Genomic DNA, 16,838 nt, shown 5'->3' with positions numbered 1-16,838 from the left:
TTATGATTGTCGTGCTTAGGACGCGCATTTAAATGACACTGCAGATCAAAATATACTCAAACCCTTCATAGTATTGTTTAATCTGTTTTTTTTTAAAATTCTTGCGAGTAAAATTTTAGTGCAATATTTTAAAAAATGAATTATAAAAATAGATGATTAGTATTTTTTAAATCACATGTCTGAGATTAACTAACTTATATAATTTGGAACGGAAATGAGTAATGCACCGACCACCAAAGATGGTTACGGTGATCATTTGTATTAAATATGATTGTCTAATAAATCCAACATTTTGGGAATTGTTCCTAAAATAATTAATATTCAATCAAATTAAATTTAAAATTACTTAAAATAAATCTGAAGTTAAATCATTATTGAGTTCCAATTTGATAATGAATAATATTATTTGTCTAAAATTTGTAGATGCTTCTTATTAATCCTAAAATAATTTCTAATTTTCTATTGGTTAACTGTAGTTGTTAATATATTGGTTAAAATTTAATAGAAATAAAGTTGAAAAATGAATATCATTTGTCTAAATTTTAGAAATAAATTCTGATTGGTTCTAAAATAATTCATATTTTCTGATTGGCTAAGTGGATAATAGGGTAAACTGGGGTATTTAAATAAATGATTAACAAATTTATATAAAATTTACAAACATAAATATATGACTGAAATTCATAAGAAACGGGTTTAAATTTTGTTTTAAATACATAAAACACAAAAATACACCACCGAAATTACAAGACACGATCGTCAACTTTAAGCTTTAGTTCAACGGAAATTTCCTAGGAAGCCTGAACACAAAAGCTAGTAGGACCAGCTTCAATACTGCCCGTGATTGCCGTTGCTTTTCTTGGTGGGTGCAGTTCAACAGAACTTTCCTAGGAAACTGCCGCTGCTTTTCTTGGTGGGTGACATAAAATAATCGAGGGAGCACTACTACGAGTGAAGTGAGTGTTTTCATATTTTTCAATATTCTCACCGAATTAATTCTATATCCCAAGAAACAAAGCCATAAAGATTAATGGGGCGCTCTGCGGAATTGCAAGACCCAAGAGTTCAGTATTACAGGTGTTTGTATTGGGGGATAGTGTTCTTAATTTTAGTCCCTCCTTTGATATGGATAACCATGTCCGCGGTAGATCAATCTTCAATTAAGTTTTCTCTTGAAGATTATTACATCGCTGGAGTCGAAAGTAATGATGGATCCAACTTGAACCAGTCCATCATCTACTTCAAACATAACCTTGCGAATGATGGTGAGGAAACAGGAATTTATTACGATAACCTCAACCTCACTTTCTCTTATTATACAGGTGAGGGTATTATTGTTCCAGTCGGCAACTACACCATTCCAGGATTTCGCCAGGGTGTAAAAGCGGAGACCGATCGAAAAGATTTTGTGGTGACGGCTCAGGGATGGCAAGAAATTTCCAACATGTCAGTGTCGTCGGATGTTGTTGTTTTCAGGGTGGATTTGGCAACTGCGGTGAGGTTCAGGCATTATATTACGGGGATTAAAAGCAAGAGACTTCGGACAATGGCATGGTGTAAGGTGGAGGTTGATCGAATTACTGGAAAGAAAAAAAGTAACAAAGCTATTCAGCTCAAGCATATGATTGAACGGCATCCTAATTGTGGCTGGATTATCTTTGCTTTTATCATCTTTCTGTTAAGTGTTTTTGTAGTACCTTGCCTGGTTTTCATATGCTTTGGGGTTGTTTTCGACTATTGCATGGATAACTGACGATTGTTTGCTCAATATAAGAACGGTTTTTCTATGGTGTGCCCATGGGCACACACTAAGCACCAAAATTTATGAGTTTGGAGGGTTTCTATTGGCTCATCCTCTTTGATAATGGTGGACCCCCTGCAATTACACCAACCACACCAATCAAAACCCTCCAATTTTATAAATGTTAGTGCTTAGCATGTGCCCATGGGCACACACTAGACAAACCCATATAAGAAATACATTTAAACTAGTGTGTATATGGCTTGCCGTCTTGGCTTCTTCTCTCAATGGAATTGGTACTTGGAGCATCTACAAGAATCGTTTCCTGTAGTGCCCAATGTTGCTGTTTGCTTTCCCGGACTACTGAACATTCCATTTAATTTTCCAATCTACCCATCTTTTCACTCTCTCATCTTATTTCATTCTCTCTCTTACTTTTCTCTCTCTCTCCACCTATTTTATTACTCCCTCCGTCTCAATTTATAGGGCCATTTTGGAATAAACACGCATATTAAGAAAAAAATTGGTTAGATAGAATCTTATCTCATGCATCATTAATTAGTGCATTGATAAGTGAGAATATAGTTGAGTTTCAAAAAAATCACAATAAATATAGGGATTTAGTGCATTGAGAAATGAGAATAATGTTGAGTTTCAAAGAAATCACAATTAATATGTAGATAAATTTGTATTGAAAGAAGAGAGGGACAAGTATTTTGGGACAAATTTTTTTTCCAAAATGGACCTATAAATTGAGACGGAGGGAGTACTTCTTTTCTCTTTTTAACCAAACCAATTTATATTTACTCATTTTAACTTTCACCTTATATTTTTATTTGTAATTTAAATTTAAAGTTTATTAAAATAAAATAAAATTATTAAATAAATATATTACATAATATAAAAATTCCGGTGGATGTTATTTATAGAAATTTTTTCATACAAGCATTAATAATTTGAAGGGACAACACACTGAAAAATTTTGAAGTGACAACACACTGAAAAGCTAATGATTTTTCTTTAAAAATAGTTGAAATAGACTACTCACTGAAAAGCTGCTCACTCAAAAGTTGGATTTGACAATTTACTAGAAATTAATGTAATAGCAATAATTTAAAAATCTATAATTATAAATTCAAAAAGAAATTATTAATATTATTTTTATAATCATTAAACTAAAACTCTTTAAAAATAATGACATGTCCATAAGGAAATTTAAATTAATTAATTGATTTTAAAATAAAAGATGGAAGTTAAAATAAGTAAATATAAATTAGTTTAGTTAAAAAGAGAAAAGAAGTGATAGAATAGGTGGAGAGAGAGAGAGAGAGATAAAAGTAAGAAAGAGAATGGAATAAGGTGAGAGAATGAAAAAGATGGGTAGTATGGGAAGATGAACAAGAAGGTGGGTATATTGGGAAACTGAACTCTGACGGTGGGCACTGCGGGAATGGATTCCATGTACAACCCTCTCAAGCCCTTAGCTAAAAGTCCAGGTGGTTTTTCAAAATTAAATTTTATAGCCAATGTTCACAAAAAATAAAACTCCAACCACAGCAACCCCTTGTGTATAATTATAATCATCCCCTTGTGGATCGCTATATTTGTCGATCCGCTACAGATCTGTAGCGAATTCCACATCATCTCTCGTAATTTATTTTCCTCCTTTTCACTGATTACATATTATTTATTATCATATTAAACTGATATATTCTATTTATAACAATCTAAATATTAATAACATACTATTTTTAAATTATAGCCAATACCATTGAAGCACAATGTCTTACATGTTCGGCAAATCAATATACTTATATAAAGGAGAAGCGAGGGGCGTGTAGGTGGCGCCTCTCACATCGCTCCGTTTTATTTTTCTAATTTTCTAGAATTTTTGGATGAAAAATATCAAAAATTAGAACTACCTTTTTTAGTTTCGGGTATATTAGAAGCAAGTTTCAGAATCTGATTTTGTTTCAAAAATATTTATGGAATATAGTAGCTTGAAAGTTTTAATCTGATTTTGTTTCAGTACCCTTTTTAGTTTCGAGTATATTAGAAGCAAGTTTCAGAATCTGATTTTGTTTCAGATTATTTATGGAATATAGTAGCTTGAAAGTTTTAATCTGATTTTGTTTCGGATTATTCAATCAATATACTTATATAAAGGAGAAGCGAGGGGCGTGTAGGTGGCGCCTCTCACATCGCTCCGTTTTATTTTTCTAATTTTCTAGAATTTTTGGATGAAAAATATCAAAAATTAGAACTACCTTTTTTAGTTTCGGGTATATTAGAAGCAAGTTTCAGAATATGATTTTGTTTCAAATTATTTATGGAATATAGTAGCTTGAAAGTTTTAATCTGATTTTGTTTCAGTACCCTTTTTAGTTTCGAGTATATTAGAAGCAAGTTTCAGAATCTGATTTTGTTTCAGATTATTTATGGAATATAGTAGTTTGAAAGTTTTAATCTGATTTTGTTTCAGATTATTCAATTATGGAAAAGACAGATTATTTATGGAATATAGTAGCTTGAAAATTTTAATCTGATTTTGTTCATATTATTTAATTATGGGAAAGAGTAGCAAACAAGTCTCTCTCCACCTATAAATACCCGTATAGATCGTAGGATTTTGGATCATCTAAACACAACCTCCTCTCTCAATACCACAAACCTACTAGGTGGCGTCTCTCACATCGGTCCGTTCCATTTTTTAATTTTCTGAAATTTTTGGATGAAAATTATCAAAAATTAGAAATACCTTTCTCTTGCTCGATTTCTAACTCAGAGGCGTCGTTCTTCAGCAACGATAAGTGAAGGCTGTTAGCCTGTTACAGTAAAGGTTGTTGCATACAAATGTAGCTATAGACCGTTATATTGGAGTCGACAAATCCAAATATAGGAAAAGAATATAGTCTTGACATGATATTCATGGTTGATGTCATTAAATTAACTATTAATGATGTATGTTTGTTGGTTATTCTTTTATAATATTTGTTTTGTTCATCGGACATGTTTGTTGTTGTTATTTTTATATTATTTACTTTGTATACATGAAAAAATTATTCATGCATTATCTGTTTGCTCCATTCAAACAACTTTTAAGAGAGTAGTTATATTTAAGTTAAATGTTTTTGTGCACAATCAATCTAAAAAAATTGGAGGAAGGTGACAATGTAAGAACATGATTACTTTTCAAAAAAAAAAACAAATGAAATTAAGATTCGTCATGCTTTAAATTGATAATTACGTATATAAATTTATTTTCATTTTTTCATTATGAATTATAGTCCAATTTTACAATTTTATAAATTAGTATTTGTATCACATCAAGATTTTTATAATATAAATTTATTTTATCCTATAAATATTAACTTGAAACATTAATATACTTTTTATAGACATTCACAAAATTATTTTATTCTACAAATATTAATATTGGATCATTAATATAATCTTTATAGGCCGCCGCAACGCGCGGATTCTCAACTAGTTTTACATAATATCTTACAGATCCAATTTAACCAACGATTATAACCAACGTCATTGGAGATGCTCTTAGGAGCTGTAGCTTGTAAAAATCATGTTCTAATCTTTAATTTTTTTTCTCATCATTGAGCAAAAACAATTGTTCACCCATAAGATATATCAAGAATAATATTTGGAATAGTAAATTTCCTACACTCTACTTCGAAGTTCGTAAATATCAATTAGTGCAAAATGAATTTTCTGGACTTTATTCGAGCGACATTTAAACACATTTTTAAAGCCCAAAATTTTAACCCACGACATTGCTTCCTCGAGGCTTAACGCTCTGCTTTACGTGGCCGCATCAACTCCCAATCCTCTTTAGCTTGCAAGAAATTATCTTGGTCATCCTGAACAACACTCCCATCTCAGAACACTTTCGAGGAGAAAAGTAATAGCAGTACGGGTAAATGAAAATATAAATTGACTTTGAGCCTTGCGAAACACAATTCTATTTTAAAAAATGAGCTGAATTATTGAGGTGATAACTTTAACTTATACGAACACTATTTATTCATAGAATCCAATAACTTTCCTTTCTACCGAACATCACTGATTAAACAGCAGGACCAGCTTCACTTCCTTCTCCCTTGTACCTAATTCTTTTTTAATTCTCATCATTACGAACGCTCACTCGTTTTCTTTCAAAACTTTTTCTCTATTTTTTATATATTTTAAACTTTATCTATTTTATTCCATTTCATTCTCTCTTCCAACAGAACCTGCTATGTGCCCCTACATCTAAAACATATGATTTTCACTCCAACTATTGAGCATGCAGACAACTGAACCGGGTCTGGGTGTGTTTATATCTCATAAGCCGGAAGAGTGATGGGTCGTTGGGAGGATAGCATAGACCCAGGATTGGCTCTAGAAATTAATCTTGGCTCAGCAAGTCCTATACTGGAGGCGAGCGTTTAAATCTTATTTACTTTTCACTTCCCATCATGTAAGCTTGCAGTGACTGTACTCCAGCTTAAGTACTTCACATATTCTGTGATATTTCTGTATTTGCGAAGTTGATAAAAAGCGATTTTAATATATCGCAGATCAGGATATCCTCGTTTATATACATATTTTTTTTGTTGTTGTAAAAAATGGGAATTTATTACGATAACCTCAACCTCACTTTCTCTTATTACACAAAAGAAGATAATATTGTTCCAGTACGTAGCCAAATAAACTATAAAGGGACCAGTAACCTTTTTTTCCAGAAATTCATTGTTACAAACCTCTGGACCAGTAACCTTTTTTTCCAGAAATTCATGATTTTCTTAGCACAATTTTTTTTCTACATTGGCATTGTCCCCTCGTATTTGTGAATGGGATGAAAGCGAGGATTTAATAAATTGATGAAACTGAGAATTTTAATAAGAGGTCGTTTGGATATATGTATTTCATTTCAAATGATTAATTTTAAATGAAAGAATTTGAGTTATCATTTCAAATTTTTCGATTTATACGTACTGATATTTAAATGTCTTAGATTTCATATAAAATCCAACTCTAAATTTTCAGGTTATTTAATCAAATTCAGAATTTCAAATGAAATTCTAATTCTCCATGTAGTCCTAGCCGTAAACGATGGATGAGATTAATTGGATTGGATTGGAACTCCGGAACTTAATTTAGCGGCTTCTTCTTGGGCTTTCGGCCTTGGAGCAGTGTATTTCTGTAATTTAGTGCATTTTGCTGCCCTCAGTGGCCTGTTCAACGGCTGCAAAAATAGAGACTTACTACTTTCGAAAAGAATCATATTCAAATAATAATTTTTGATATAATTTATTTAATAGTTATAGATATTTTAAAATTCGTATATATTCTTTGTATACAATATATAAAAAAACTATACGAAGATGAGATTGTTTATGACGATCAATCTCCATCTTTGAGCCGTTGAGCGAGCAGGAGCTACCATAATATTAGAAAATCCTTTTATTGTAAAGCTGATTCCTTTAGTGGGTCGTACTCGTACATGTAAAATTACGATATAGAAAACATACTCGATCATAAAATATTTTGGAAAGGGAAAATAAATAAAACCAAAACACTAGCCTTAAATATATTTCTAATTGAGCCAGCATCATCGTCAATCAATACCACTTTTAGCCCTTACCGCCTATACCAGTATATAACGGGATGGACAAAATTGACATTTCACACGTCAGGGTTAAAAGGACCATTAAACATTAAGGGTTAATTAATGTTTATGGGATTAATTAACCTTTTTCTCTTTTTTTGTTAGTTACTCAGTTCTGTATTTCAAGTCTAAGTGATGTTAATTATGGGATGATGATTATGTTTGTGAATTATCTAAGCTGAAATTCGAACTTGGATTGTAAGCTTAACATCGATATTTCATGTTTGCTTCTCTGGTTAGTATGGTACTGCAGACTATACTATGGGTATGCGACTATGCGGTAAGGGTTTGATTTAACTTAAAAAATGGGTTAGTGTTTATAGAAAAGTTATTTATAATTGAACAGTAATTAATTTGTATGTTTGAATATTTTATGCATTTACAACTTATTGGATATAAATCTATACTATATTATAATAATCCAACATAGGTATAATTTGTAGTCCAAAATTTAAGTTATATTTTTTGGTTTGGTCCTCTCCTTTTGTTACTACAAGTCTCCAAATGTGAAGTCTATTAGTATTATATTGTTAAACAGTTTCAAATACTAAAAACACTCATAACAATACATTATCATATAATATTTCATTAAAAAAATTATAATGAAGTTATAAATTAAATTATAAATATACAATTTTGAATATCTTTTTTTAACAAGAAATTCTATTTCAATATAAACATGAACCATTACATAACTCTTTTGAACTCTAATATTAAAAATTATTGTTGTCAAAAAACCAAGATGACAAAATTACGTTTGAAATTCAATTGATTAGATTACTGAATCTTTTAAAGGTATTAAATGTAATAATATATATATATATATATAGTCAGTTGAATGATATAATTTAATTAAAATTCAATCCATTAATATTAAAATACTAATAAAATGATGTTAAAATTAAATTATAAATAATAAATTATGAACTATATATTCGCCCGTGTTTCGCGCGGGTTAAAGACTAGTATTATTAATAAAATAAATTAGTAATATTTTAAGTTGGAAGTTGCCTTGTACTTTCTAACTTACTTAATACGAATAAGTGAGTGAAATAACAATTAACAAGTTAATGTACACTTCTTTTAACAAAGGAAAAAAGAGGTCTCCCCGTTCATGTTCATACTGCACGTAAGCCAGCTGACCTCGGTAATGGTATGTCTGGTACCAGTTACAGTCATTTTTTGTAGTATTTTCTTTTCAATTATCCTATATTCCTATCTAATTGTTTATATTTTAAAATTTATCAAATATCATAAATTTTATAATATAAAAATCAATAATTCTTATAATATGTTTTCATTATGCTTACTTTATACATTACATATTAATATTTCATCATTATCCTCATTCTTTTGTTCTTCACTTTTATTTTATTTAATTTCTTAACCTTGTTTAAAAATAAGAATAGTGCTAGGTGCACAAAATCGTGTATAGAAAATATGTACATAATAACATGAGAATTGATGTGTTGGGTTTTAATTAGAGTTATTAATTTAAATTCAAAATATTTATTCTAATTAAAACCTACCACATGTCTCATGTATAAAATTTTATGCACAATCGTTTACCACAACCATTTTCCCAAAAATAAACGCTTACAATCGTCCAAATCCTTGGCAATTACAGCATTATTCAACTACTAGTGTGGAGTGTGGACAGTAGAAATGGGATATTAAAATTTCACTGTTTCAACTTTTTACCCGTGGGAACCACTGAACAACGCGCGCTACTCATTAGAATCGTAAAATATAAAAAACTGAATTGTATATTTCTTTTACAAGAAAACAAACTAGCCCACAGCGAGATAAAGATATCACGACTCATCAAAGAGGTCGTTGCTAAAACCTGATTATATATTAGTATATACACACTCGAACAAGGCTGGAGCATTCTGCTCACTAACAAAACACGCACAAGAACAATCAGGTCGTTATCGAATTCTGATGGCTGGCTGCGCATTAGTTTTCATAACCATCGGAGTTTGTGCTATAGTATATTATGTACTGTGGATACAATTATTCAACGTGCTGAATGTCCAAAATGCAAGCGGATCTCAGGTGAAGGTCTCTGTCGAAGATTTGTTTCTTCCCGCAATTCTTAACGATTCGGCTAGTGATCATTCCTTGATCGACTCCGCCTCCGTCTTCTTCACTCTCTCGCTCCACGATGACACCTACGACATGGGAGTTGTCTATGATAACATCACTATCAGATTTTACTTTGTTGGGACAAGTATTATCCCTATTGCCAACTACACTTGGCCCGGGTTTTACCAGGAGGGCGAAGAGCATGGCTCCATTACTCAACTTTCTTATTATGTGAATACACAAGGAATCTCTTTCGCAAAGGTTTCCAAAAACGTGTCTGAAATTGTTTTGCGGGTGGATTTTGCGACTGCATTCAGGTTTAAGTACTCGTCGCGTGTAAGCAAGAGACATGCGTTTTGCATGGGTGCAGGGGGATGTGAAGGTGAGCACCGTGACAGGCAAGAAAGTTTCGCCAAATTATATAAAGCTCTCTGGCCTGGATTCTGGGGGACACTATAAGGCATTCATTGAATTCTCATTTTGGTTCAATATTTTCTTGACTCTCTCTTTGTACTTTTGTATTTGCTGCTCTTGTGCAGTGGCTGCAGATAGTTAGCCTAAGCTTTGCAACGCATGTCTTTCGATTACAAGTTGACAATTACTTCAAATTATGCATCAGAGTGGTACTAGTAGTACTGCTATTCTCGAAATTGTCTGCAAGATTTAAGATTGTTAGATATGTCTTTCAGTTCTGAAGGCTGCTTTTCTGTATTTTTTAGCACAGGACAATCACCTATCTATATCCTTTATCAAAGTATAAATTGATTACCAATATAAATGTGCTTTTAGTGCAGATTGCACTGTATGTGTGGTAGAGAATAGGCAGGTGAGTAAAATATGAATACTTCGAAGACCTGTATTCCATGTACATACTACAGAAGTCGTCGATCAACTGGAAAAGTAAAAAACAAAGACTAAAATAAAAGCTAAAATTGTTGTCTCTCGTTCAAGAAAACAAAGAAAATTAAAGTCTGGATTATAAATTTGATTAACAGCTAGGTTGTCAGTTGTGTAGTTCACCAGAACTTTCTCAGGAAATCTTAATACAAAATTAGTAGGACCAATTTCTAGTTATAAATAAAATACTCCCTGTAACTGCCGTTGCTTTTCTTGGTGGGTGATACAAATAATCGATGAAGCGCTGCTATTATAAGTGAAGTGAGTTTTTCATTTTCACTACTACTATACGGCTATGCTCAACACTGATATACGGGATATATAATCGATTCACCGGATGTAAAATCCAAACCTGCTGGAGATTTCATTAATAAAGATCTATCAAAAGCTGTAATACGAGAAGTGTTATAATTAATAAGTTACCACTTGCCCGATACCTATCAAATTGATACCGAATGTTAAAGTATAAATGCTTTATGAATACGTCAAAGACTTGTATTCCATGTACATGTACTACACATGGCCGCGCGCTCTTTTGATTTGCAAAATTTGAACTTTGATAGTACGTTGTGCATATTCGTTGCTCAACCAATGATGATTGAATTTGCTACCATATGCAGTGATGGGTTGAATAGCTAATTTTACTTCGTGCTTTCGAGGAAACCAGAAAAAAGCAAAAAATATATGTACACTTTTGCTAATTCATTGCTCAAGTAATGATGATTTTGAATGCACCAACGTTTTTGAATTGCTAATTTCTTTGTCCTTTTATGGCAACTAGAAAAGCGCAAGAACATATATATGCAAAGGTTCTCTTTCTTTTCTTTTTTCTTTGTTCTCTTAACAAAGGAAAAAAATATTGAATGGTGGATACTTTTTAACATCACATTAATTTCTGATCATTGAATTAATATCAGCGACTAGGATTATAATAAAATTTTAATATATTTAATGTTTTTTAATAAATAAAATAATCACATCATTGATTAAAAGTTATTAAACAAATTCCAGTCCAACAATTAAAAACATTGTACATATGAAAAGATTATTATAATCCTAATTATTAGATTATTCAACGACCGGAAATTAATACGTAACTTAAAAGGTCTTTTGGCAAACAAATCGACAGCCATGGACCAAGAGAATGTTAAATTCTAAATGTGCTTTCGGTGCAGAGTGTAGTGCGTGTTAGGCAGAGAATAGGCAGGTGAGTAAAATATGAATACTTCGAAGACCTGTATTCCATGTACATACCCCAAAAGTCGTCGATCAACTGAAAAAGTGAAGGGGAAAAAATAAAGACTAGAATAAAAGCTAAAATTCTTGTGTCTCGTTTATGAAAACAAAGAAAATTAAAGGCGGGATTATAATTTGTTTTAATAGCTAGCTACGTTGTCAGTTGGGTAGTTCAACAGAACTTTCCTAGGAAACTGCCGTTGCATTTCTTGGTGGGTGACATGAATAATCGAGGGAGCACTACTACAAGTGAAGTGAGTGTTTTCAACATTTTTCAAAAGATTAATGGGGCACTTTGCGGAATTGAAAGACCCAAGAATTCAGTATTACAGGTTTTTGTATTGGGGGATAGTGTTCTTAATTTTAGCCCCTCCTTGGATATGGATAACCTTATCCCTTGAAGATCAATCTGACACTGATTTTTCTATTGAAGATTATTACATCGCTGCAGTTAAAAGCAATGATGGATCCAACTTAAACCAGTCCATCATCTACTTCAAACTTAACCTTGAGAATGATGGTGAGGCAACGGGAGTTTATTACGATAACCTCAACCTCACTTTCTCCTACTATACAGCTCAAGGTGACATTGTTCCAGTAGCCAACTACACCATACCAGCATTTCGCCAGGGCAGAGAAGCGGAGACGGCTCGGGGGATTACATGGCAAGAAATTTCCAACGTGTCAGTGCCGTCAGATGTTGTTTTCAGGGTGGATTTGGCAACTGCAGTGAGGTTCAGGCATTATATTGCAGGGATCAAAAGCAAGAGACTTCGGACAATGGCCTGGTGTAACGTGGAGGTTGATCAAATTACTGGAAAGAAAAAGAGTAACAAAGCTATTCAGCTCAAGCATAAGATTGAACGGCATCCTAGTGGCTGGATTATCTTTGCTTTTATCATCGTGCTGTTAAGTACTCTTGTAGTGCCTTGCCTGGTTTGCATATGCTTTGGGGTTGTTTTCGACTGTTGCATGGATAACTGACGAATATTGTTTGCACAATATAAGAAATAAATTTAAAGCTAGTGTTTATGCGGGTATTTGCCGGGCTTAAAAAGCCAGATTATGTATTTATAAGTTAAAAGCACTTATTCGTATCGTTTATGTAAAAGTCATAAAGTACGTAGTACACCGAGAATGCTAAATTTTTTCTATGGATTTTACTTATTTTCCAAACACTTTAATCACTTATAAGTTTTAATTTACTTCTAACTTTTACTTCACTTGTTTATATTAAGCCAGAATCACTTATTTTAAGTTCACTCAAACATGCTTCAACTCCCAATCCTCGTACTTCTAGCTTGCAAGAAATTATCTTGGTCATCCTGAACAACTACTCTCATCTCAGTACACTTCCTAGGAGAAAAGTAGTAGCAATAGGGTAAAAGAAAATATAAATTTACTTTGAGCCCTGCGAAACACAATTTTATTTTAAAAAATGATCTGAATCATTGAGGTGATAACTTTAACTTATTTAAAAACTATTTATATATAGAAAGCTAATTCTCAGTGGTATGTTAGTTAGAGACCAAGTACAGCATCATCAAGTTAGGCGATACTTAAATAAACATAGTATTCCTCGATCCTCGCACGTACTAAAAGAATCCAATAACTTCCCTTTCTACCGAACATCACTAATTCTTTTTTAATCCTCATTATTACCAACGCTCACTCGTTTCTTTCAAAACTTTTTCTCTATTTTCAACATATTTTATTTTTATCTATTATATTCCGTTTCATTCTCTCTTCCAACAGAACCTGCTATGTGCCCCTAATATCTATATATTAATCCTAATAATTTATAAAATTATTTATCTATATATTTATCCTAATAATTTATAAATTAATATTACTTTAATATTACCAAGGATTTTAAAATTGTATTACATTAAAAAATTATCTATATATCAATCCTAATAATATATAAATTAATATTTTTACTGAAATTATTTATTATAATTTTAAGCAATTAAAGACATTAATATTTTAGAAGAATAAAATTTTAAAAGCATTTAATTAACTAACTATGTTACTTAAATTTACTTTGAGCCCTACGTTAATCATTGATTCATTGAGGTGATAACTTTAACTTATATACAGGGAGGGATTTTGGGGAGGGTTACTTGCTCCCACTCATCCATAATAGATATATTTCTATTTTCATTTTCATCAAATTATTTATTTGTCTCACTGGTTGAGTTGTTTATGGAGAACTAATTCTCAGTGCTATGTTAGTTAGAGACCAAGTACCGCATCATCTTAAGTTAGGCGCTACTTAAATAAATATAGTATTCCTTAATCCTCGTACGTACTAAAAAAATCCAATAACTTTCCTTTGTCCCGAACATCACTGATTATACATACAGCAGGACAAGCTTCTGCTTTCTAAAACATATGACTTTCACTCCACATAAGCATACATAGATAGATAAGCAACTACTCCAACTACTGAGCATACAGACAACTGAACTGGGTGTTTTCATATCTCATAAGCCACAACTGATGGGTCGTTGGGAGGATCTCACTGACCCAGGATTAGCTATAGGAAGGATTTTGTGCCTTTGATACTGTTTCTTGTTTATGTCCCTCCCTGGGTATGGCTAGCCTTGTCCTTCGTAGATCAATCTATGATCCAATATTCCATTCAAGATTTTTACATAGCTGGAGCCGAAGGTACTAGCGGCTCTAACTTCAACCAGTCCATCATCTACTTCAAACTCGACATTGTGAATCCCGGTAAATCAATGGGGGTTTATTACGACAACATCAACCTCACCTTCTCTTATTACGCGACTGAAGATGATCTTGTTCCATTAGCCAACTACGCTATACAAGGATTTCGCCAGGGTGTCGATAAGAAGACCGACCGAAAAGATTTTGTGGTGACGACTCGCGGGATGGCATGGCAAGAAATCTCCAACAACGTGCCAGTGTTGTCGTTGTTGCCATCCGTGTCGTCGGATGTTGTTTTTAGGGTGGATTTGGCAACTGCAGTCAGGTTCAGGGAGTTTATGACGGGGACTAAAAGCAAGAGACTTGAGACAATGGCGTGGTGTGAGGTGGAGGTTGATCAAATGACTGGCAAGAAAAGTAGCGACAAGGCAATTAAGCTAAATCATATGATTAAACATCATCTTAGTGGCTGGCTTGTCTTTGGTCTTATTATTTTGCTATTAGCTACTTTTCTATCCCCGTGCTTGGGTTTCTTATGCCTTGGAGCTTGCAGGGACTGTACTCCAGCTTAAGTACTTCAATTTCATATTGTGTGATATTTCTGTATTTGCGAAGTTAATAAAAAGCGTTTTTAATATATCGGTGCTCAGGATATCCTCGTTTATATACTTTTCTTCTTTTTTTTGGTAAAGAATGGGAATTTATTACGAAAACCTCAACCTCACTTTCTCTTGTTACACAAGTGAAGATAATATTGTTCCAGTAGCTAAATACACTATCCAAGTAAAGAGGCGGTGACGACCCGTGACGTGCCGGTATTATCTCTGTTGCCTTCAGGCCCTTCACTGTCGTCGGAGGTGGTTTTTAGGGTGGACTTAGCAATCGCAGTTAGTGTCGTCATGTCCCTTCTGTTTTTCTTAAATATTTCTATCATAATTATTTATTCATTAAACCTTCTTATTTCTATCATATTTCTATCATAATTGTATTTGCCCAAAAGTAAACATCAATCACATTTAATTATTTTACAAAACGAAATCAACAAAGCAATTCGAGTCAAACCACACACAGGCACACAGCAAACATCATTCCGCTGGTAGCAGATTACACACAAATTACAACAACATGAAACACAAGGTCTTAGGTCTGAAAAATACAGAGATTCAGACGTTAACCGGCCTCCGATTTGAGCTCAGCAATTAGGGAAAAAGGGCAACCCAGAAGCAGCCAGAAAATGGTGACAGAAAAGCAAGTATTACCATGATAAATAAAGCAAACAACAGCCAGCCACTGATATGATCCACGATCAAATGCTTAAGCTCAATAGCTTCCTTCCTTACTTTCTTCCCCGTGAGTTGATCAACCTCCACATTACACCACCCCATGACCTCAAGTCTCCTGCTTTTGATAGCCGTGATACACTGGGCGAACCTAACTGCAGTCGCCGCATCCACGCGAAAAACCACACTGGACGACACTGAAGGCGACAACAACAACACTGACACGTTGCTGGAAATTCCTCGCCATGATATCCCAGGAGTCATTACCACATGATCTTCTCGTTTGGTGTGCTTTCCCATCCCCTGGTGAAATCCTGGTATGGCCTAGCGGCCCTAGCGGCCCACTGGGACAATATCACTCTCACTTGTGTAATAAGAGAAAGTGAGGTTGAGGTTATCATAATAAAGCCCATCCATATCTCGTCCATTCTCAAGGTACAGTTTGAAGAAAATAACGGATTGGTTGAAGTCTAAGCCATTTGAGCTTTCGATGCTAAAATCTTCAATAGCAATGGAAATATGATTTTGAGCTATTATAGATATTTCCAACCACATCAAGGGAGGAATGATCATAAAAATAATTGTGAAAACTGTCAAATAAGCTACTCGCTGGTATCTCGGATCTTGTATAGCCTGATACCAATCCACTCCGCCGGCCATTGATCTTTTGTAGAGGTATAGATGAATTAGAGATATTAATTAGCAACTTAGCTCATTCATAAATACGTTGTATAGAGTGCTCATTTTGTAGATTTAAACGTGGAAGAAAACTTAAGTTGGTGATCGGAAAATATATTTATTAAAGAATTAAGTTGTTCAACCTTAAAAAACTAAGTCAACAAAACTACAGGAGAGTGCCTGTTCTCGACCCCTGCAATTATTTTGAAGTTTCGTAGTATGGATTAATTTATATTTTATCAACACAACACAACAAAAATTTTATGTTGATAAGGTACATTAAATGATTAATTTATTAATATTTTTATATATAAGACGATTTTGAGGCTCTTTGTTTACTTGAGAAATAAAACAAAAATAATAATAATTTAAAATTGATAGTTTTCTTTTCGAATCCTTTTCATCAAATTGAGAAGAATATATACATTTAGGAACAATATATAAATAAGGAAATTTTAAATTTTAATATTGTTTTATTCTTATAATATTACTTCAAAATAAATTAATTTCCTCACTATCGTGTTATTTATATCATAAAACACATTTCTAAAAATTTTAAAGTACAAATGGTTGTGTCACA

The 16,838-nt window shown here is 32.9% G+C and overlaps 2 protein-coding genes across 2 annotated transcripts; both read left to right on the top strand.

The window, feature by feature from the left end:
- Window positions 1–1,135: 1,135 nt before the first annotated feature.
- LOC108206708 (protein NDR1) lies at window positions 1,136–1,753 on the top strand. The gene has a single exon (XM_017377095.2). The coding sequence runs from the start codon at window positions 1,136–1,138 to the stop codon at window positions 1,751–1,753; it is 618 nt and encodes a 205-aa protein (XP_017232584.2).
- A 12,618-nt stretch (window positions 1,754–14,371) lies between these two features.
- Window positions 14,372–14,872, top strand: LOC108207854 (protein NDR1). The gene has a single exon (XM_017378284.1). The coding sequence runs from the start codon at window positions 14,372–14,374 to the stop codon at window positions 14,870–14,872; it is 501 nt and encodes a 166-aa protein (XP_017233773.1).
- The last annotated feature ends 1,966 nt before the right edge of the window (window positions 14,873–16,838 follow it).

This window comes from Daucus carota, chromosome 2, assembly GCF_001625215.2.
Source record: "Daucus carota subsp. sativus chromosome 2, DH1 v3.0, whole genome shotgun sequence".
Taxonomy (NCBI): domain Eukaryota; kingdom Viridiplantae; phylum Streptophyta; class Magnoliopsida; order Apiales; family Apiaceae; genus Daucus; species Daucus carota.
The sequence above is the reverse complement of the archived record's forward strand: the minus strand, read 5'-3'. Positions and strand labels throughout refer to the sequence as shown.